Raw genomic sequence first — 20,621 nt, forward strand, 5'->3', positions numbered from 1 at the left:
AATACAAAAAATTAGCCAGATGTGTTGGTGGGCGCCTGTAGTCCCAGCTACTCGGGAGGCTGAGGCAGGAGAATGGCGTGAACCCCAGGGGGCGGAGCCTGCAGTGAGCCGAGATCGCGCCACTGCACTCCAGCCTGGGTGAAAGAGCGAGACTCCGTCTCAAAAAAAAAAAAAAAAAAAAAAAAAAAAAAAAAAAAAAAAAAGAAATGTCACAGTAGGCCGGTGGCAGTGGCTCACGTCTATAATCCCAACACTTTGGGAGTTCCAGGTGGGTAGGTCACCTGAGTTCAGGAGTTCGAGACCAGCCTGGCCAACATAGTGAAACCCTGTCTCTAGTAAAAATACAAAAAAATTAGCCAGGCATGGTGTTGCGCACCTGTAGTCCCAGCTACTTGGGAGGCTGAGGCAGGAGAATCACTTGAACCTGGGAAGCAGAGGTTGCAGTGAGCCGAGATAGCACCATTGCACTCCAGCCTGGGCAACAAGATTGATAGTGCATCTCAAAAAAAAGAAAAAAATGTCAGAGTAATGTGTTTAATGGTTAATAATACTCTAATTTTGCCAAGACCCAAATTGGTGATAAAAAACCAAAGTTCTCGAATCAGATTAAGTCTTGCTGGAAAGGGGGGAGAGGGAGGAAGTCTTGGAGCTTCTTCACTTTTATATAAAATTATCTCTTTTTTTTGAGATGGGGTCTCACTATGTTGCCCAGGCTGGAGTGCAGTGGTGCAGATATCAGCTCACTGCAACCTCCATCTCCTAGGCTCAAGCAATCCTCCCACCTCAGCCTCCTGAGTAGCCTCCTGCAATGGTGCAATCTTAGCTCACTACAACCTCTACCTCCTAGGCTCAAGCCGTCCTCCCATCTTAGCCTCCCCAGTAGCTGGGAATACAGGCATATACCACCATGCCTGGCTAATTTTTGTATTTTTGTAGAAACAGGGTTTTACCATGTTGTCCAGGCTGGTCTGCAACTCCTGGACTCACACAATGTCCCCATCTCAGCGTTCCAAAGTGCTGGGATTACAGACGCGAGCCACCATGCCCAGCCTGTAAAATTATCCTTGTTCAGGTCAGAAACAGGTGAGGCCATAGATATGACATAACAGGCTCACAAATGACAAAAGGAATCTTTGATTTCTTTTTCATCTCTGCCTTTTTTTTAAGCAACCCACATTGTCTAGAATTTAAAAAACATCCTCAGGCCGGGCGCGGTGGCTCACGCTTGTAATCCCAGCACTTTGGGAGGCCAAGGCGGGCGGATCACAAGGTCAGGAGATCGAGACCACGGTGAAACCCCGTCTCTACTAAAAAATACAAAAAATTAGCCGGGCGTGGTGACGGGCACCTGTAGTCCCAGCTACTCAGAGAGGCTGAGGCAGGAGAATGGCGTGAACCCGGGACGCGGAGCTTGCAGTGAGCCGAGATTGTGCCACTGCACTCCAGCCTGGGCGAAAGAGCAAGACTCCGTCTCAAAAAAAAAAACAAAACAAACAAACAAAAAAAAACATCCTCAACATTATTTGCCCTATATTACTTTTTCAAGGGCATTATACTAAACAGACTGCTCACAAAATGTATGAGAGGAACAAATTATTGAATGGATTGGATAGGATCCCATTGACATTAGTCAATAGTAAACAAAAATAATAATATCATGTATATATAGGGCTAATTTTGTGCCAGGCATTGTTCTCAATGCTTCTTTCTTATATTAGTCTACTTAATTCTCAAAACAATCCTAGGATATAATCCCCATTGTTAGTAGTAGTATCCCTTTTATGGATGAGGAAACTGATGTAAAGAGATTAATAACTTGCCCAATGACAGCTAGTGAGTGGCAAACACAAGATTCCCAGCCTGGCTCCAGTGGCAATATGCAATATTCTTTTTTTTTTTTTTTTTTGAGATGGCGTTACACTCTTGTTGCCCAGGCTGGAGTGCAATGGTACAATCTCAGCTCACCGCAACCTCCACCTCCTGAGTTCAAGTGATTCTTTTGTCCCAGCCTCCGAAGTAGCTGGGATTGCAGGCATGTGCCACCACGCCCAGCTAATTTTGTATTTTCAGTAGAGACCGAGTTTCTCCATGTTGGTCAGTCTGGTCTTGAACTCCCAACCTCAGGTGATCTGCCTGCCTTGGCCTCCCAAAGTGCTGGGATTACAGGCATAAGCCACCGCGCCCGGACTAATTTTTTGTAGTTTTAGTAGAGACCGGGTTTCATCATGTTGGCCAGGCTGGTCTCAGGTGATCTACAGGCCTTGGCCTCCCAAAGTGCAGGGATTATAGGTGTAAGCCACCACACCCAGCCAAAATCCTATGTTTTGATGCAGCCCATTGAAATTACTTTTAATCCCACTCCACCATGGAATGATTTCCTAGTTGCCAAACCCAAACCCAGAGGATTTTTTTCAGCCCTAGTTTTTTTTTCTTTTTTTCTTTTTTTTTGAGACGGAGTCTCGCTCTGTCGCCCAGGCTGGAGTGCAGTGGCGCAATCTCGGCTCACTGCAAGCTCCGCCTCCCGGGTTCACGCCATTCTCCTGCCTCAGCCTCTCCGAGTAGCTGGGACTACAGGCGCCCGCCACCACGCCCGGCTAATTTTTTGTATTTTTAGTAGAGACGGGGTTTCACCGTGGTCTCGATCTCCTGACCTCGTGATCCGCCTGCCTCGGCCTCCCAAAGTGCTGGGATTACAAGCGTGAGCCACAGCGCCCGGCCTAATTTTTTTTTTCTTCTTTTTTATTTTTCTTTTTTTGTAGAGACAGGGTCTCACAATGTCAGCCAGCATGGAATACAGTGGTGCAATCTTAGCTCTCTGCAACCTCCATCTCCTGGGCTCAAGCCATCTTCCCATCTCAGCTTCCTCAGTAGCTGGGACTACTGGCACATGCCACACCTGGCTAATTTTGTGTGTGTGTGTGTGTGTGTGTGTGTGTGTATTTTTTTACATATTTTTTAGAGATGAGGTTTCACCACGTTGCCCAGGCTGGTATCGAACGCCTGGGCTCAAGTTATCCACCCGCCTGGGCTTCCCAAAGTGCTGGGATTACTGGGCTGGCCGTGCCCAACCCAGCCCTTTTTATTTATTTTATTATTTATTTATTTATTTATTTATTATTATTTTTGAGACGGAGTCTCGCTCTGTCGCCAGGCTGGAGTGCAGTGGTGTGATCTCGGCTCACTGCAACCTCCGCCTTCCAGGTTCACGCCATTCTCCTGCCTCAGCCTCCCAAGTAGCTGGGACTACAGGCACCCGCCACCACGCCCGGCTAATTTTTTTTGTATTTTTAGTAGAGACGGGGTTTCACTGTGTTAGTCAGGATGGTCTCCACCTCCTGACCTCGTGATCCGCCCGCCTCGGCCTCCCATAGTGCTGGGATTACAGGCGTGAGCCACCGCGCCCGGCTAATTTTTGTATTTTTAGTAGAGATGGGGTTTCCCCATGTTAGCTAGGCTGGTCTCGAACTCCTCACCTCAGGTGATCCACTTGCCTCGGCCTCCCAAAGTACTGGGATTACAGGCGTGAGCCACCGCTCCCAGCCTACCCTAATTATTTCTATTCACATTTCATAGCTGAGGTCTCTCAGCTTCCTTCAAGGTGGACAATTCTGTATCTCTAGGTGACCCAAATTTATCCCCTCCTCTTTCGTGCACCCAGTTTATGCTAACCAGGAACCATCACATTATTGCATTGTTTGTTCACCTGGACCTTAAGAGGAAGGTCCTTAGTCTTATTTATCTTATTATTGAGTCTCCTCAATGCCCAGCTAAAGTACTGGTTACATTAGTTTCTTTCATTTTAATAGGTTTAAATGATAAAGATCCTGTCTAGGTTGCTAATCTGTGCAATCGCCTGGGAACTTCCAACCTCACTACTTCGAGAGAGAAATCGTATTTTGGCTCTAAAGAGGGCTCCTGACTTCGCCACGTTCACCTTCAGTGGTGCTTCACGGCACTACCACTTCCCTAACCCCCGCCCCTGTGGCTGTCACCTAGATGAAGGACCTATCTAAGGAGAAAGTCCAAGGACAGGCAAAGACAGCCCACGCACTTTCAACAGGAACTCGGCCCCTTTCCTGAACGTAGTTCCTCTGATTACCCTGTCCAACGGACGTCTCTATGATCCAATTAAGTTTCGAGGCTCAGAGTGACGCCCTCCAACCTCACACTGTCCAATAAAAAAAGGAGTTTCAGATTAGCACCAGTTTTGACCAATGGGTGAGAAGATCTGCGTGTATTAACCTGTAGAAGCAGCACAGAGAATGATGAGCAGCCAATTCACCCAATGGACCTGCCTACTGCAGCGTAGGCCTCGCCTCAACTGCAGGAGAGCAGGAGGCTACGGTTGCTGCATCCTTCAGTCTCCACCCGGACTACGCCATGTTGGGGCTTGTGGGTCGGTTGGCCGCTGCTTCGGCCTCCGGGGCCTTGCGGGGACTCACCCCTTCAGCATCGCTGCCCCCAGCTCAGCTCTTAGTGCGGGCCGCTCCGACGGCGGTCCATCCTGGTAAGTGCTTTTCTCTAGGAGCTAACGTTCGATTTTGCCGCCCCATGACCTTGAGCCGGGGAACGATGGTAGCTCGGGCCTAAGGGATCTGTGGTGTTAAGAGGATGCCTGGAGCCGCGTCTTGCTCTCTAATGGCGGGAGAACAAGAATGGGGCACCCATAGGAGGTTTCTTCGACCCAGCTCTGTCCCATTTTGTATAAAGTTCTTTGTGTGACGGAAAAGGTGCGGGCAGGTGCGTTGACCTTCCGGTTGAATAGGGGTACTCAACTGTCGAAAAATGGGGTCTTGTGCATGCGGATGGGAAGGCTGTGCAGGCGCTTTATCGATCGCTGCGCGGCCTTCCCTCTTGGACACGCCTTCCGTACAAGCGGAAAGAGGCCTGACTTCGGCTGTGTTTTCTCTCCTTGTGTGTTAAGTCCTGGCTTCCGATGACCTTTAACTGGCCTGACCCCAGCTCCTTCTAATATCTTTTGTCTGTTAGTCAGGGACTATGCGGCGCAAACATCTCCTTCGCCAAAAGCAGGCGCCGCCACCGGGCGCATCGTGGCGGTCATTGGCGCAGTGGTGGACGTCCAGTTTGATGAGGGACTACCACCAATTCTAAATGCCCTGGAAGTGCAAGGCAGGGAGACCAGACTGGTTTTGGAGGTGGCCCAGCATTTGGGTAAGTCGAATTTGTTAGGAATAGTAAAGACCTTGTATAGCCCAAATATCCCAAAAACCAAGCTGTCTCCCTTCTATGATGATTTTGTTAAAATGACTTTCGTTCTTCTGAGTTTGCTGAAGCCACATTTAGGTACTGAGAAGGAGTCTTGGTCGACTTAGGTCTTGATACCGATTTATCCTTATGTATAACCCTGCAATGCCTGTATCTAACAGGTGAGAGCACAGTAAGGACTATTGCTATGGATGGTACAGAAGGCTTGGTTAGAGGCCAGAAAGTACTGGATTCTGGTGCACCAATCAAAATTCCTGTTGGTCCTGAGACTTTGGGCAGAATCATGAATGTCATTGGAGAACCTATTGATGAAAGAGGTCCCATCAAAACTAAACAGTAAGTTGCTCTTATTGCATCTATGCACAAAGGAACTTCTGTTATTTGCAGTTTTACACAGTAAGGTGACACGTTCTCCTAAAGCAGAATTTTTCTTCTGATACGTTCGATTATTAAAATCACATAGTGCAGTTTCACCTGAAGAAATTAGGATGCAGAATTTCTGATTGACAAAAGCCCGCTACTTGAGGTTTTGGTTTTTTTTTTTTTTTTTTTTTGAGAGGGAGTTTCGCTCTCGACTCACTGCAACCTCCACCTCCCGGGTTCAAGCGATTCTCCTGCCTCAGCCTCCTGAGTAGCTGGGATTACAAGTGCATGCCATCATGCCCGGCTAATTTTTGTATTTTTAGTACAGATGGGGTTTCACCATGTTGGCCAGGCTGGTCTCGAACTCCTGATTTCGGGTGATCCCCCCACCTCGGCCCCCCAAAGTGCTGGGATAACAGGCATGAGCCACTGCGCCCAGCTAGTTGAGTATTTTTAAGACTCGGTCTTTTTTTTTTTTTTTTTTTTTTTTTTTGAGACGGAGTCTCGCTCTGCCGCCCAGGCTGGAGGGCAGTGGCGCGATCTGGGCTCACTGCAAGCTCTGCCTCCCGGGTTCAAGCGATTCTCCTGCCTCAGCCTCCCGAGTAGCTGGGACTACAGGCACCCGCCACCACGCCCAGCTAATTTTTTGTATTTTTAGTAGAGATGGGATTTCACCATGTTAGCCAGGATGGTCTCGATCTGCTGACCTCGTGATCCACCCGCCTCAGCCTCCCAAAGTGCTGGGATTACAGGCGTGAGCCACTGCGCCCGGCCAAGACTCAGTCCTATGGCTTAGGTTTAGGAGTCTCCAAAACTTGTAGGTTTTTGTATTTGCTATTGCTATGTGAGGGAATGCTGTTAGGTTAAGGCTCAGTAAAATGAAAAATTTATGACAGTTAAAGTCAGGGAATGGGATTATTGTTTTCTAAGATAATGATTTTCTTTATTGCAGAAAGTTGGGTTAGATGCTAGATGATAGTTTATCTAATTTATGTAACAAAGGGGAGATAAGATGAACTTGAGAGTTGATAGGGAGGGATATATAAGATTATCATTTGCTTTCAACAAGGTGAATAGTCCATCCTCTCTTCTGCCTTTACAGATTTGCTGCCATTCATGCTGAGGCTCCAGAATTCATGGAAATGAGTGTTGAGCAGGAAATTCTGGTGACTGGTATCAAGGTTGTGGATCTGCTAGCTCCCTATGCCAAGGGTGGCAAAATTGGTATGTTATTAAGCAGTACATATTTTCCAAACCTAATATGGGAGGAAAAACTCATACAATGCTATGAGTGGATATTGACATCTATTCCTCACTGATGAGTACATTCTGACTTTCGTTCTTCTGAGTTTGCTGAAGCCAGATGCAATTTCTGAGAAGGAATAGGATGGAAGGAAGCAATGCCTTTTTTTGAAGTTTGCTTATTTAGGAAAGCAGAACTCTTAAATACTCTTTCTTTTCAACCTCTTATAGGGCTTTTTGGTGGTGCCGGAGTTGGCAAGACTGTACTGATCATGGAGTTAATCAACAATGTCGCCAAAGCCCATGGTGGTTACTCTGTGTTTGCTGGTGTTGGAGAGAGGACCCGTGAAGGCAATGATTTATACCATGAAATGATTGAATCTGGTGTTATCAACTTAAAAGATGCCACCTCCAAGGTAAGCATTGAGCTAATTGATGTCCACGTGTTAGTTATGCCAGGAAACTATTGCCAGTTGAAGCCATGTTCTATATTTTCTATTTAATTTTTTTCTTTTTTTTATTTTTATTTTTATTTTATTTTTATTTTTTTATTTTTATTTTTTTGAGAAGGAGTCTCGCTCTTTCACCCAGGCTGGAATGCAGTGGCGCGATCTCGGCTCACTGCAAGCTCTGTCCCCGGGGGTTCACGCCATTCTCCTGCCTCAGCCTCCCGCATAGCTGGGACTACAGGCGCCCGCCACCTCGCCCGGCTAATTTTTTTGTATTTTTTAGTAGAGACGGGGTTTCACCGTGTTAGCCAGGATGGTCTCGATCTCCTGACCTCGTGATCCGCCCGCCTCGGCCTCCCAAAGTGCTGGGATTACAGGCGTGAGCCACCGCGCCCGGCCAGTTTTTTTTCTTTTTAAGAAAATTTTAATATTTTCATTTTCGTGTCCCAGGACCTACAAAGGAAACCTGTTAGTGTTTTCCCCCCAACTTCCAATACACAAATGGACATTTTATTTCCTCTTTTTTTTTTTTTTTTTTGAGACGGTGTCTTTCTCTGTCCCCCGGGCTGGAGTGCAGTGGCGTGATCTCGGCTCACCGCAACCTCCACCTCCTGGGTTCACACCATTCTCTTGCCTCAGCCTCCCGAGTAGCTGGGACTACAGGCGCCCGCCAACATGCCCGGCTAATTTTTTGTATTTTTAGTAGAGACGGGGTTTCACCGTGTTAGCCAGGATGGTCTCAATCTCCTGACCTCGTGATTCGCCCGCCTCGGCCTCCCAAAGTGCTGGGATTACAGGCTTGAGCCACCGCGCCCGGCCTATTTCCTCTTTGATACTGACATTAAATAACATTTCCAGGTTTTCTTTTTGGTAGATAGTCCCATCATTTGAAAGCTAATTTTGGGAGAGCTGGATCGGACATGGTACATATGTTTCAGTTAAGCCTATTTTGTACTTTTCACTTGACTTGAATAGGTTTTTATTTTCTTTCTACTATAGTTTTGCCTTACTAATATAAGAAGCTGTCTTTTTTGTTTTGAACTGCATCTCTAATAGGGAAAAGGAACTTGCACACAAAAACGTTGACACCTTCTGAGAAAGGATCTGTGGTCGTTTCTCCGATTTGGGAACCTTCAGTATGTGGCTTCTCTACTCCTTTGTCAGGTCTTACGATTATGTATGATTACTGCAGGTAGCGCTGGTATATGGTCAAATGAATGAACCACCTGGTGCTCGTGCCCGGGTAGCTCTGACTGGACTGACTGTGGCTGAATACTTCAGAGACCAAGAAGGTCAAGATGTACTGCTATTTATTGATAACATCTTTCGCTTCACCCAGGCTGGTTCAGAGGTAAGAGGGAAGGCTTGAGAGGACCTGGTTCATCTGGCCTTTCTTTGTAGCTATTCAGATGAGGCTAAGGATGTAGACACCTAAGACGTTTTTTTCTTTTAGGTGTCTGCATTATTGGGCCGAATCCCTTCTGCTGTGGGCTATCAGCCTACCCTGGCCACTGACATGGGTACTATGCAGGAAAGAATTACCACTACCAAGAAGGGATCTATCACCTCTGTACAGGTAAGAAAAATTACATAGATGAAGATCTGATTTGTATAAAGGCAGGGTGCAGTGGTGCATCTCAGCTACTGAGAAGGCTGAGGCGGGAAGATTGCTTGAGCCCAACAGATCAGCGTGGGGAACAAAGCTGTATGTATGTAGAGAGATGTATAAAACTTACTGGGCCAGGTGCGGTGGCTCACGCCTGTAATACCAACACTTTAGGAGGCTGAGGTACGCGGATCACGAGGTCAGGAGTTAAGAGACCATCCTGGCCAACGTGGTGAAACCCCATCTCTACTAAAGATACAAAAAATTAGCCGGGCATGGTGGCAGGCGCCTGTAATCCCAACTACTCAGAGGCTAAGGCAGGAGAATCGCTTGAATCCGGGAGGCAGAGGTTGCAATGAGCCAAGATTGGGGCATTGCACTCCAGCCTGGGCGACAGAGTAAGACTCTGCCTCAAAAAATAAAAAAAAAACCATAAATGAAGGTATACATTTAAATGTAGATCACAAAGCAATGGTTTCTAGTCTGAGGGGAGTCCGGAGCTATATGGAAACTGAGCATTAAATATTTACTGTATTAGGGCTGAGTGCAGTGGCTCACACTTGTAATTCCAGCACTTTGGGGCCAGGCACGGTGGCTCACGCATGTAATCCCAGCACTTTGGGAGGCTGAGGCGGGTGGATCATGAGGTCAGGAGATCGAGACCATCCTGGCTAACATGGTGAAACCCCGTCTCTACTAAAAATACAAAAAAATTAGCCGGGCGTGGTGGTGGGTGCCTGTATTCCCAGCTACTCGGGAGGCCGAGGCAGGAGAATGGCGTGAACCCGGGAGGCGGAGTTTGCAGTGAGCCAAGATCGCGCCACTGCACTCCAGCCTGGGCGACAGAGCGAGACTCCGTCTCAAAAAAAAAAAAACACCAAAAAAAACCCCAGCACTTTGGGAGGCCAAGGCAGGCGGATCATGACATCAGGAGATCAAGACCATCCTGACTAACACAGTGAAACCCCATCTCTACTAAAAATACAAAAAATTAGCTGGGCATGGTGGCACCTGTCTGTAGTTCCAGCTACTCGGGAAGCTGAGGCAGGAGAATTGCTTGAACCTGGAGGCAGAGGTTGCAGGAGGTTGTGGTGAGTTGAGATTGGGCTACTCACTCCAGCCTGGGCGGCAAAGTGATAATCCGTCTACAAAAAAAAAAAATTACTGCATTAATGTACTATACATTTTCAAATATATATAGATGGGATATATAGTAAAATTACATAAATTTTACATACAGTAAAAATGTGGCTAAACTGTAGGAACTTTTCATGATTCGGTGTAATGAACTATTGTGCAAGAAGTTTTTTGTTCTTGTTTTTAATTCTTTTTTTTTTTTTTTTGAGATGGAGTTTCACTCTCATTGCCCAGGCTGGAGTGCAATGGACGTGATCTCGGCTCACTGCAACCTCCACCTCCTGGGTTCAGGTGATTCGTTTGTCTCAGCCTCCTGAGTAGCTGAGATTATAGGTGCCCGACACCAGGCCTGGTTAATTTTTGTATTTTTAGTAGAGACAGGGTTTCACCATGTTAGTCAGGCTAGTCTTGAACTCCTGACCTCAGGTGATCTGCCCGACTCAGCCTCCCGAAGTGTTGGGATTACAGGTGTGAACCACTGTGCCTGGCCTCTTTTTTTTTTTTTTTGAGACGGAGTCTGTCGCCTAGGCTAGAGTGTGGTGGCACGATCTTGGCTCACTATAACCTCCGTCTCCTGGGTTCAAGCGATTCACCTGCTTCAGCCTCCTGCGTAGCTGGGATTACAGGCGTGCATCACCACGCCTGGCTAATTTTTGGTGTTTTTTTTTTTTTTTTAGTAGAGACGGGGTTTCACCATGTTGGTCAGGCTGGTCTCAAACTACTGACCTCGTGATCTGCCCTCCTTGGCCTCCCAAAGTGCTGGGATTATAGGCATGAGCCACCTTGCCCGGCCCCCAGCCTCTTGTTTTTAATTCTAAAAGTGGGCATTAAAATAGTTAAAAGATGAAGAACAAAAAGAATGATACTAAAAATTCTTCCATCATGGCTGAGAGACCAGATAATCTGTCAGCTTATTCAGCAGGTATTAGGGGTGGTAAGAAGGGTCTTTTGAGTGCTAAGAATATGGAGTGAGATGATAAAGATAGGTCAGAAAGGGGGATGGCTTAAGTAAAATTACTTTGGTTCGCTGGACGTGGTGGCTCACGCCTATAATCCCAACACTTTGGGGGGAGGCCAAGGCGGGTGGATCACGAGGTCAGGAGTTCAGGACCAGCCTGGCCAATATGGTGAAACCCCGTCTCTACTAAAAATACAAAAAAATTAGCCAGGTGTGGTGGCAGGCACCTGTAGTCCCAGCCACTCGAGAAGCTGAGGCAGAGAATTGCTTGAATCCGGGAGGCAGAGGTTGCAGTGAGCCGAGATTGCGCCACTGCACTCCAGCCTGGGCGACAGAGCGAGACCCTGTCTCAAAAAAAAAAAAAAAAAAATTTACTTTGGTTCCTGTTCTTCATGGGATCTCACTTTAGGCTATCTATGTGCCTGCTGATGACTTGACTGACCCTGCCCCTGCTACTACGTTTGCCCATTTGGATGCTACCACTGTACTGTCGCGTGCCATTGCTGAGCTGGGCATCTATCCAGCTGTGGATCCTCTAGACTCCACCTCTCGTATCATGGATCCCAACATTGTTGGCAGTGAGCATTACGATGTTGCCCGTGGGGTGCAAAAGATCCTGCAGGTGAGTATATTACTATGTGGGATCAGTGTCCGGAAAGTCAAAAAGAGGGATTATGGGGACTATATTAGGACTGGATCTTTCTTAGTGATTTGTGTGATTTGTTTTGGAGCAAGGAAAGTTGAGGCTAGCAATTGCTAGTGAGAGCTAATGAGGTCTCTTGAGTTTCCAGGTACTTACGCTTTGGAATGCAATATTTTTCTTTCTTTTTTTTTTTTTTTTGAGACGAGTCTCGTTCTGTCGCCCAAGCTGGAGTGCAGTGGCGCCATCTCGGCTCACTGCAACCTCTGCCTCCCAGGTTCAAGCGATTCTTCTGCCTCAGCCTCCTGAGTACCTGGGATTACAGGTGCACGCCACCATGCCTGGCTACTTTTTGTATTTTTAGTAGAGACCAGGTTTCAGCAGTTGGTCAGGCTGGTCTTGAACTCCTGACCTCATGATCCACCCGCCTTGGCCTCCCAAAGTGCTGGGATTACAGGCGTGAGCCATTGCGCCTGGCGGAATGCGATATTTTTCTAACAGCACCAAACTAGGACTGTGGAGAACAAGACACTGATCTTGGCTGAGGGCCCTCATAACACCACCACCTTCTCTGCCCCCTAGCATGTAACTTTCCCTTTGTTAGCTTGTCCAAATTAAAGGAATAAGAATACTTAACTCAGTCTTCTTTTTTCTCATAGGACTACAAATCCCTCCAGGATATCATTGCCATTCTGGGTATGGATGAACTTTCTGAGGAAGACAAGCTGACCGTGTCCCGTGCACGGAAAATACAGCGTTTCTTGTCTCAGCCATTCCAGGTTGCTGAGGTCTTCACAGGTCATATGGGGAAGCTGGTACCCCTGAAGGAGACCATCAAAGGATTCCAGCAGATTTTGGCAGGTGAGATTTTGAGTACAAAGCTGAACATAAGATCACAGAAAAGCCAAAATCTTGAATGTTTACTGTGCTGTGGTCCCATTCCAACAACCGTCAAGCAATATATAATATACTATGCTTAATTATATTTTTTAATTTAAAAAACAAACTTTCCCATTAATTTTGTTTGAAAATACATTTAATTTGAGTGTGATTTGTTACTTGATTCTCTAGCTCCCTTTTATATGTATTTTTTGAGACTGAGTCTCTGTCACCCAGGTTGGAGTACACTGGTGCAATTTCGGCTCACTGCAACCTCCACCCACCAGGTTCAAGTGATTCTCCAGCCTCAACCATCCAAGTAGCTGGGATTACAGGCACACACCACCAAGCCTGGCTAATTTTTATATTTTTAGTAGCCATGGGGTTTCGCCATGTTGGCCAGGCTTGTCTCGAACTCCTGACCTTAGGTGATCCGCCTGCCTTGGCCTCCCAAAGTGCTGGGATTACAGGTGTAAGCCACCGTGCCTGGCCCATGTGTTCTTAATTCGTACTGTATCATGTCTTGTAAATTTGATTTGTGAGGGAAATTTAAGCTTTCTAAGATGACATGAATTCATCACATTCTGATGGCCTCAAGTGGTGAGGAATGTTACACGATGCAGAAGTTGATATCCCTCTGCTTCTTACTTTTTTTTTTTTTTTTTCCCCGTCATACAGGTGAATATGACCATCTCCCTGAACAGGCCTTCTATATGGTGGGACCCATTGAAGAAGCTGTGGCAAAAGCTGATAAGCTGGCTGAAGAGCATTCATCGTGAGGGGTCTTTGTCCTCTGTACTGTCCTTCTCCTTGCCCCTAACCCAAAAAGCTTCATTTTTCTGTGTAGGCTGCACAAGAGCCTTGATTGAAGATATATTCTTTCTGAACGATATTTAAGGTTTCCAATAAAATGTACACCCCTCAGAATTTGTCTGGTTCTCTTGGTTCTGACAACATAGTCAACACTGAAGGGTTATGTATTTAGTTTTAGAGACACAGTGTCTGGCTGTGTTGCCAAGGCTGGTCTCTAACTCCTGGGCTCGAGATCTCCCACCTCAGTCTCCTGAGTAGCTGGGGCTACAAGTGTATGTAGTCTCACATCACCAGCACTGTTTTCAACAATTAGATTTTTAGAGTGGCTATAAGAAGCAGTTTCAGCATGAAGTGGGCCATGTATGTTTGAAATCGGTCCTTAAAAATAGCCATTCTCTTTTGTTGATGGACAACCATACCTCTTGTGAGGGGTTTTCTGTGGGTAGTGTGATCTTAGTAGGGCCTCAGTTTGGGGCCTTTGGTCAATACAAATTGATTTTTTTTTTTTTGGCCTCTATTCCATGTGGCACATCCCTACTTCTTGGTTAAAAATAGGCCTTTTTTGAAGGGCATATTGGGAAAAACTCGTTTTAGAAATAACATATCCAGGGGTTAATCTGAGTTTAATGAATTAAATTTTCAAGAAATAGTGATGAAAAATACTGATCTTTGTTAAAATTGAATCAAAAGGGTTCTCTACATATTGGTTAGGCGTTCATGTCTTCAGGAAGTGTACTTAACTACTTCCTGACATTTTGGGCAAGCCTAAATGTTGCTTGTGATTCCTTGAGGCTATGCAGAGGCATATAATACCATAAGGCCTAGTCCACCCTCTGTGAAGATCCCCTTATTAAAGTCCAGAAAAGATAATCTTACAAGGGAATAGCAATTTTCAGGGTTGCTGGCTTGGGCTTCTAAACTAATGAAGTTAGGTTATTTTCCCTTCATTTTAGCTGACTGAGAGGTGCAGGGGTAGAAGGTATATTTCACCATTTCGATTTAAAAGAAGCGTGCAAGGTCAGATTGGGTTCCCCTTGTGTTCTTTTCCGGGACCAGACCCATCCTACTGCCCTCTCGCGGTAGCACTGGAGACTCAGCAAGAATTCTGATCCCATTTTCAAATCCATGAAGGCCATTTGCTGGGATGTGGCTCTCAGTTACTAAGACTGTTTACAGACCATCTGGGGCTTTTGTCCTGGGGAGGAGCCTGCATCTATAAGCTCCACCCGCTGAGGCCATCAAGTTAGGTAGAAGCTGGGCGGGGACAAGCTGAGCTCCCAATTCAGAGGCCCCTGGGGGCTGAAGGTTGGGGAGGGCTTTTTGGCGCGGCGCCAGGGGTGGAGTAGGGGCCTCTAAGCTTCCTTCCATCTGCCTATGACGTCCTTGGCAGCAGCCTCTCCCGCACTCTCTCCTGTGTCATGATCTGGACAGAAGGTGGAGCCCCTGAGCTGCTTGTGCTGGTAGTTTGCTCCCAGAAAAGCTGGGATTTGGGGAAATGCTGAGTTATGGGGGTGGGGACACTTCCTCTAGGTCCTGACTCTGGAGTGGGTAAGAAGCTGGTAGAAAAAGCCCTAGGGTACAGGTCAACCCTTTCTGCTTTGTTTTCTCACGTCACCCGATACAGACCTTGGAACTGAAATCCTAAAGGTCTTTTGCATCCCTCTACCCCTTCCCCCAACACGTTCACGTCCTTCAGCGTTTATCGAGAACCTTCTCCCTCTCAGTAGCTGCAACTATTTGTTTCCTTCCCCCTTTGCCGGCCTCTTCTACCATGCCACTGGAGTGTCAACACAGCTCTAACCTTCCTCCATATTTCTCCTGGTCTGCCCTGTCCTCGCCTCCTCCCTCTCTCCACCCAGAGAAAGCCCCGCCCTTCCCTCCTCCCTCCCCACCCCAGTCTGTCACACAGGGACATCACCCTACAGCAGTTCAGGCTGTGTGGTTCGCAGGAAGCATACACTGGCTTTTTGATTCTTGCTAGTTCCCAGCTCACAGTTTGGGAGGATCCAACACCAACCTTTACGTGAAGTGGGGGCCCAAGGACAGTGAGGAGCTGGGTGGTCCCAGCCTGGAGCTCTGCCAGCCTGACATGGGTGAGTATGGGGACCAGCCCCGGGGAAGGCCTGAGGGATGCCTACTCCCTCCCTGGCTGACTCAGCAGGGGTGGGGCCTAACCTTTGCTCATTTGGGGGTTGAAGGAGAGGAAACAGGACTCTGGGGGACGGGGGGCACAGGGCTCAGCTGGCGAGGCTGCCGACCACGGGATCCTGAGTATGGGCAAGCCCCAGTTCTAAGGAAGAGCCTGAGACGCACCTTAGGCCAGGGCTTTCCCAGCCCCCTCCCCGCCGCTCCGTGGAGGATTGCCCCTGCTCCTCCCCATTTAAGCTGTTGAGATTCAAGGAAATTTTGACAGTACTCACTGCTAGCCCCCACAAAAGTAAAGCCGGCTTTTGGCAGTGCTGGAAGGTCTTTAAAATGCCTCCCCTCCCTCTCATTTTTCTAAGGCCTTTTAAGTCTGTCTTCTCTCCTCCCCCACCTTGACCCACCTTCAGGTGGGGGCTGCACTGAGCAGCTGCTTCCTGTTGCCCCAGAGACTGAAGCAAGGGTGGTGGTGGTTGGGGGAAAACTGAACCAAAGTCGATTCTCATGGTCCCACATCAGCCTCACTGGGGCTGCTATTGATGGCCCCCACACTACAGTCACTGAGGGCACTGAGTGGGAGGCAGGATTGAGGTTGAGAGGATAGGAGGTTTTTGCCTTCGTGGCTTCCTGATTCCAAAGGCCCCACAGCTGTAGGGATGGGGCCCTGAGGAGCTGAAACACGGGGAACCAGTTCACCTAGTAGGGCGCTGCGCGTGACCCCCAGCAGGCTCGGCCTTGAGTTCCCTCTCCTGCACCCCTAGGCCTCCTAGGAGCCCATGTAGCTCTTTCTGTCTTCCCCGGCCTCTTTTGTGAAGCGGTCTTTGCTGGTGCCGTGGGAGCGCGGGCAGAGCTCTCCCAAGTCCTTCCTTTCGGACCTACCACCATCCCCCACTTCACCGCAGAAGTTTCTGTCTCTTTCTGGGATCTGTTCTCTTCCTCCCATCTGGGATCCTTCCTGGTTCTGGCCCCTAGGAGACGCCACCCGCTATCCTCTCCCCCAGTGGATCCTTCGCGACTGCTCTCCTGAGCGGTTTGTCCTCACCTCGGTAGCTCCTGCCCCTTTAAGCACCACCTCCTCCCCTCCGCCGCCGCCGGCCCAGGGCTGGGGGAGGAGGCGCCGCCGCCGCCCGGCTTGGCCACCTGCGCCGCTGCCGCCGCCGCCGCCGCCTGCGGCCCGGCCCTGCTCCAGGTGAGGCCCGGCACCCACCTTCAGCTCTGGAGTCCCTTGGGGGGGCCGTTCCTGCGGTATCCTGCCCTGGGATCCCTGCTGCCCCGGGATTCTGGATCTGACTCTCCCCCTGAGGGAGCTGCCCTTCCTCTCTCCCCTGAACTATCTACTCGCCCATTTTCCCCCTGTCCTCTGCGACCGGAATCCGGAGGCTTCTCACGCCTCTCCGCCATCCTCTCCCGAGTACCTTTCCTATTCTGGGCCCAGGATCTCCCCCTCCCCCGCGCCTTCTTCGCCAGAAAAATCTCCCGCGGTCTGGGTTTCGCCTCCTCCCCTCTGGAACTAGCGCTTTCCCACGCCTTCCTAACCCCAATGGGAGGGGGGATACCCGCCCCAACTCCTCTCCTTCCCCGTAGTAAGGGGGGCGGGGGAGCAACATCGACAGCACTATCTGCCCCTGCTCCGCTCAGCCCTTTAAGTTCAGCTAAGTCCCATCTAAACCTTTTCTGTAGTCCTCACCCCACCCTACATCTCCGGGAGCTTGGGGTCCAACCTCAGCACCGCCTACTGAGCCCAGATGGGAAGGGCTCTCTTCTTGGGCCTAGGGTTGGTCGGTGCAGCCTAGGAAGGCCCCTCCCCCAGAACCTGGGAGCTGGGGGCCAGGGCGCTGCCGGAATCTTGTGCTTCAGGGCCTCAGGGACAGTTGGGAGAGAGTGCGTGGGGAGCTGGGGCTAAATCTCTAAGGGAGTTGGGGCGATGGGGAAGGCAAGAGAAGTCCAGCCTTCTCTGTTCAGATACAAAGGAAGTCCCCCGACTCCCTAGGAAATAGGGGCTTTCTCTAACTTCCAGGACCACCATAGAGAATCCCATTGGGAACTTTGGAAACAAGACTGTGTGAATCTGAGGAGCCACCTGTCGACTTAAAGGGGAGAAGGGGGCCGGGTGGAGTGGTGCGCGCCTGTAATCCCAGTACTTTGGGAGGCCAAGGCAGATCACTTGAGGTCAGGAGTTCGAAACCAGCCTGGGCAACATGGCAAAACCCTGTCTCTACAAAATATACAAAAATTAGCCGGTCGTGGTGGCGTGTGCCGGTAATCCCAGGTACTCGGGAGGTTGAGGCACGAGAATCGCTTGAACCTGGCAGGCACAGGTTGCAGCGAGCTGAGATCACGACACTGCATTCCAGCCAGCCTGGGCGACAGAGCAAGACGGTCTCAAAACAAAACAAAAAACAAAAAAAAAAAGTGGAAGAAGGGGAGGGGTATGGTCCTTATAATAGGAGAATCTAGCCTTCCCAGAATGTAGAGGGGGTGAAGACTTTTGCTTTAACCTGGTGGGGGGGTCTAGTTGGAATGGTTACCCGGCTAAGAGCCATCTCCCTGCTAGACAGATCCTGTTAACAATATGATCCATTCAGCCAGTGAGGGGAAGGGAGGTCTTTAATAATTATCCCACCTCCATTAGAGAATTCCCCCTCCGCCCCCAGTCCAGCTGCGCTCCTAGCTATGCTCTTTCATTTCCCACTCCTCACTTCCAGAATTAGGGGACTGGGTGCCAGGATCTGCTTCAGACTCTTCTAAGTCATGTTTGGAGGGGGCCCTGGGGGGAGGAGAGGGTGTTCAGCAGTGATGTTTGGGGTTGGATGCCAGAAGTATCTGGTGGGGGAGAGGGAAGGACGTAGAGATGCAAACGAATACCCTTCTTTCTCTTTCTCCTCCCAGCCCCAGCCATCTGGCTACAGAGTGGAGCCAGGCACTGTGGCAGCTGACCCCAGTGTCAGGGAGGTGCCGCAGGAACACAGGCAGGGTGAGGAGGGGGAGCAGGTGCTAATTTGTCCCTCCGCATTCTCTTCATGACTAGTCCACTGGCCTGGCTTGAGGGAGGTTCAGCCTATTCCCTGGAGACGCTCCTTACAAGTTGCTGATAAAATGACCATTTGCCCCTTCCCCTTTCTAGTAGCTTCCTGAAGGGGAATGGGTGAGGAAAAGAGGTGGGTGGGTGATCAGCCACATCTGTTGGGATTGAGGAATGTTTTGGGACATTTGGGGTCAGTCTGCCCTCTGTCGTCTGGATGGGGGGAGAAGCACAGTTGCAGCATGGGGCGACTTCTAGCAGGAAGTAAACATCCAGCTGTTGGGCACACTGTCACCCCAACCTCATCCTTCCTCAGAGCAAGGAAGATCCTGATTAGATGAGATGAGGCGGGGTCTCATTCAGGGATGAGGATGATTGTAGTGTTACTGCACCAGATGGGAAGAATGGATCCTACCTCGTTTTCTTTTCTAATCCCAAGTGGTCCTCTCCTATCCAGCACCCCTCTTCCTAACCGCTCCTGGCTGGAATAGTCCTAAAGGTTGCCCTGGAGACTAGGCCTGGGGCTCGGAAGGGGTGGGGGCGGTCAGTGGGGCACAGGAGTAACCGGCTCTTCCGGAGCAGAGTGTAGCCAGCGGTGGGTGTGTGTGGGTGTGGGGAGGGGCGTGGCTACACCCGTCTGACGGGCGCAGGCTCCTCCCCTGCCTGCCCAGTCCGCGACTGGCCCCCTTTAAGACTGGGAGCAGGAGGTAGGAAGATTCTCCCTCATCTGCCCTGGAAAAGGGCAGGGAAGACAAAGGGATACCAGCTTCTTTACCTCCACCCCCATCCCGCCGCCCTTGAGGCGTCAGTTTTATGCCTTTCTTCACCTGCCTTTATTTTTTATTTGGGGATAGAGAGGCATTTCTTAGCAGAAGTTTGCCAGAGCCCTCCTTTCTCCAGAAGGAAGGAAACTTCTCCCCTGAGTGTGACTTCCACTTACTCAGGGACTTGAGGTCAGCAGGCTGTTGGAGGAGTATTTTTTTTTCCCCAAGGTGACCTGTAAATCTGTTGTTTTGACAGGGAGGAGAGAAGGGTTTTGGTTTCCACCTGCCTGTTCCCTCCACTGGTAATCTACTTATCTCGAGAGAGGAAGAGAAACCCCCTTAGCCTTCTGTGTCTGTGGCCCACACACTCTGTGAGCCTTTGCTAAAGCTAGCTTCCTTCTTATCCTCTCTGAGCCATTTGTAGTGGGGGGGAGGGGTGGAATCTTTCCCCAAAATTCAGGAAGAGCCCACCCCTCTGTGGAGTAAGGAAATCCAATGTAGACTGATGGATCTCACCCCCTAACTCTGCCCATTTTTCAGATCTCTTTCCTCCTCAGACCCCCAGAGGAAAACGTATTTGTTATCACCCCCCCAACTTGCCAGAGTTTCATCATCCCCACTTTGTTGCTTTTCCAGAATATTCAGCAGCCTGAGCTTTGCACAGTTTAGGCAATTGTTTCTGGAACTGCATTGCATTGAATTAAATGGGAATTATCTTGAAGCCTGCAAAGTGTTGAGTTGCAAGGAAAGGAAACCTGGTTTCCTTTCTTGTCATATTTTAGCCACTGTTTGACCTTGAAGAAGTCATTGAACCTCTTTGGGTCTTAATTTCTTCATTTGATGAAGGAGAGAAGGTTGAACTAGAATTTTTTTTTTTTTTTTTTTTTTTGAGATTGAGTCTCCCTCTGTCACCCAGGCTGGAGTGCAATGGCGCGATCTCAGTTCACTGCAACCTCCACCTCCCGGGTTCAAGTGATTCTCTTGCCTCGGCCTCCTGAGTAGCTGAAATTACAGGGGCACGCCACCACACCCAGCTAATTTTTGTATTTTTAGTAGAGACCGGGTTTCATCATGTTGGTCAGGCTGGTCTTGAACTCCTGACATCATGATCCACCTGCCTCAGCCTCCCAAAGTGCTGGGATTACAGGCGTGAGCCACCTCGTCCCGCCTGAACTAGAAATTCTCTAAGCTCTAACATCATGTGACACTGTTCTTCATCCTGGTGCCCTGCAGTAGACATTTTAGGTGACAGCCAAACTCTAGTCCTCTGCTACTTTTCTGAGTTTTCACACAGTTATGTAGCCCTGTCAGAAAAAAATTCCCAGAACCATAGAATGGGTGGACATTTGTGGCATCTTTTTCTGATTAGTTTTCAGCTTA

General features: G+C 49.0%; 2 protein-coding genes and 2 non-coding genes across 16 annotated transcripts in view; all 4 read left to right on the forward strand.

Annotated features, from left to right (window-relative positions):
- The first annotated feature begins 3,811 nt into the window (after positions 1-3,811).
- Positions 3,812-13,427, forward strand: ATP5F1B (ATP synthase F1 subunit beta). Of its 2 annotated transcripts, XM_055246823.2 has the most exons (10): positions 3,812-4,507; positions 4,990-5,172; positions 5,388-5,562; positions 6,692-6,813; positions 7,063-7,247; positions 8,473-8,631; positions 8,734-8,856; positions 11,391-11,603; positions 12,281-12,482; positions 13,179-13,427. In XM_055246823.2, the coding sequence occupies exons 1-10, from the start codon at positions 4,381-4,383 to the stop codon at positions 13,277-13,279; spliced, it is 1,590 nt and encodes a 529-aa protein (XP_055102798.1). In that variant the 5' UTR covers positions 3,812-4,380; the 3' UTR covers positions 13,280-13,427. The 2 variants fall into 2 exon arrangements, with proteins under 2 accessions (XP_055102798.1, XP_063477429.1); XM_063621359.1 differs by having other exon boundaries at positions 4,198-4,507; positions 12,281-13,427.
- Positions 5,242-5,316, forward strand: LOC129467148 (small nucleolar RNA SNORD59). Its single transcript, XR_008652279.1, has one exon. It is a non-coding gene; the product is annotated as a small nucleolar RNA SNORD59 (small nucleolar RNA).
- LOC129467145 (small nucleolar RNA SNORD59) lies at positions 6,900-6,970 on the forward strand. The gene has a single exon (XR_008652277.1). It is a non-coding gene; the product is annotated as a small nucleolar RNA SNORD59 (small nucleolar RNA).
- A 1,292-nt stretch (positions 13,428-14,719) lies between the features above and the next one.
- The window catches only part of BAZ2A (bromodomain adjacent to zinc finger domain 2A), a 40,799-nt gene continuing 34,897 nt past the window's right edge, over positions 14,720-20,621 (forward strand). For 6 of the 12 annotated variants that reach the window (XM_063621319.1, XM_063621320.1, XM_055246791.2 and 3 more), the window contains exons 1-2: positions 14,720-14,773; positions 15,295-15,406. In XM_063621319.1, coding sequence (XP_063477389.1) covers positions 14,732-14,773; positions 15,295-15,406 — 154 coding nt within the window. In that variant the 5' untranslated portion in view covers positions 14,720-14,731. Of the gene's footprint in view, positions 14,774-15,213; positions 15,407-16,582; positions 16,645-20,621 lie in introns of those variants that run through there. The other 6 variants (XM_063621334.1, XM_063621335.1, XM_063621330.1 and 3 more) reach the window with 4 other exon arrangements.

The sequence above is a fragment of the Symphalangus syndactylus genome, chromosome 17 (genome assembly GCF_028878055.3).
Source record: "Symphalangus syndactylus isolate Jambi chromosome 17, NHGRI_mSymSyn1-v2.1_pri, whole genome shotgun sequence".
NCBI classification, from domain to species: Eukaryota; Metazoa; Chordata; class Mammalia; order Primates; family Hylobatidae; genus Symphalangus; species Symphalangus syndactylus.

What these genes read in the sequence shown, in the direction of transcription:
- ATP5F1B (XM_063621359.1), top strand. Translation starts at nt 4,381, where the DNA reads ATGTTGGGGCTTGTGGGTCGGTTGGCCGCTGCTTCGGCCTCCGGGGCC. An exon ending in GGTCCCATCAAAACTAAACA is followed by an intron (nt 5,563 to 6,691) that starts GTAAGTTGCTCT and finishes CTGCCTTTACAG; the next exon opens with ATTTGCTGCCATTCATGCTG. An exon ending in TGCCAAGGGTGGCAAAATTG is followed by an intron (nt 6,814 to 7,062) that starts GTATGTTATTAA and finishes AACCTCTTATAG; the next exon opens with GGCTTTTTGGTGGTGCCGGA.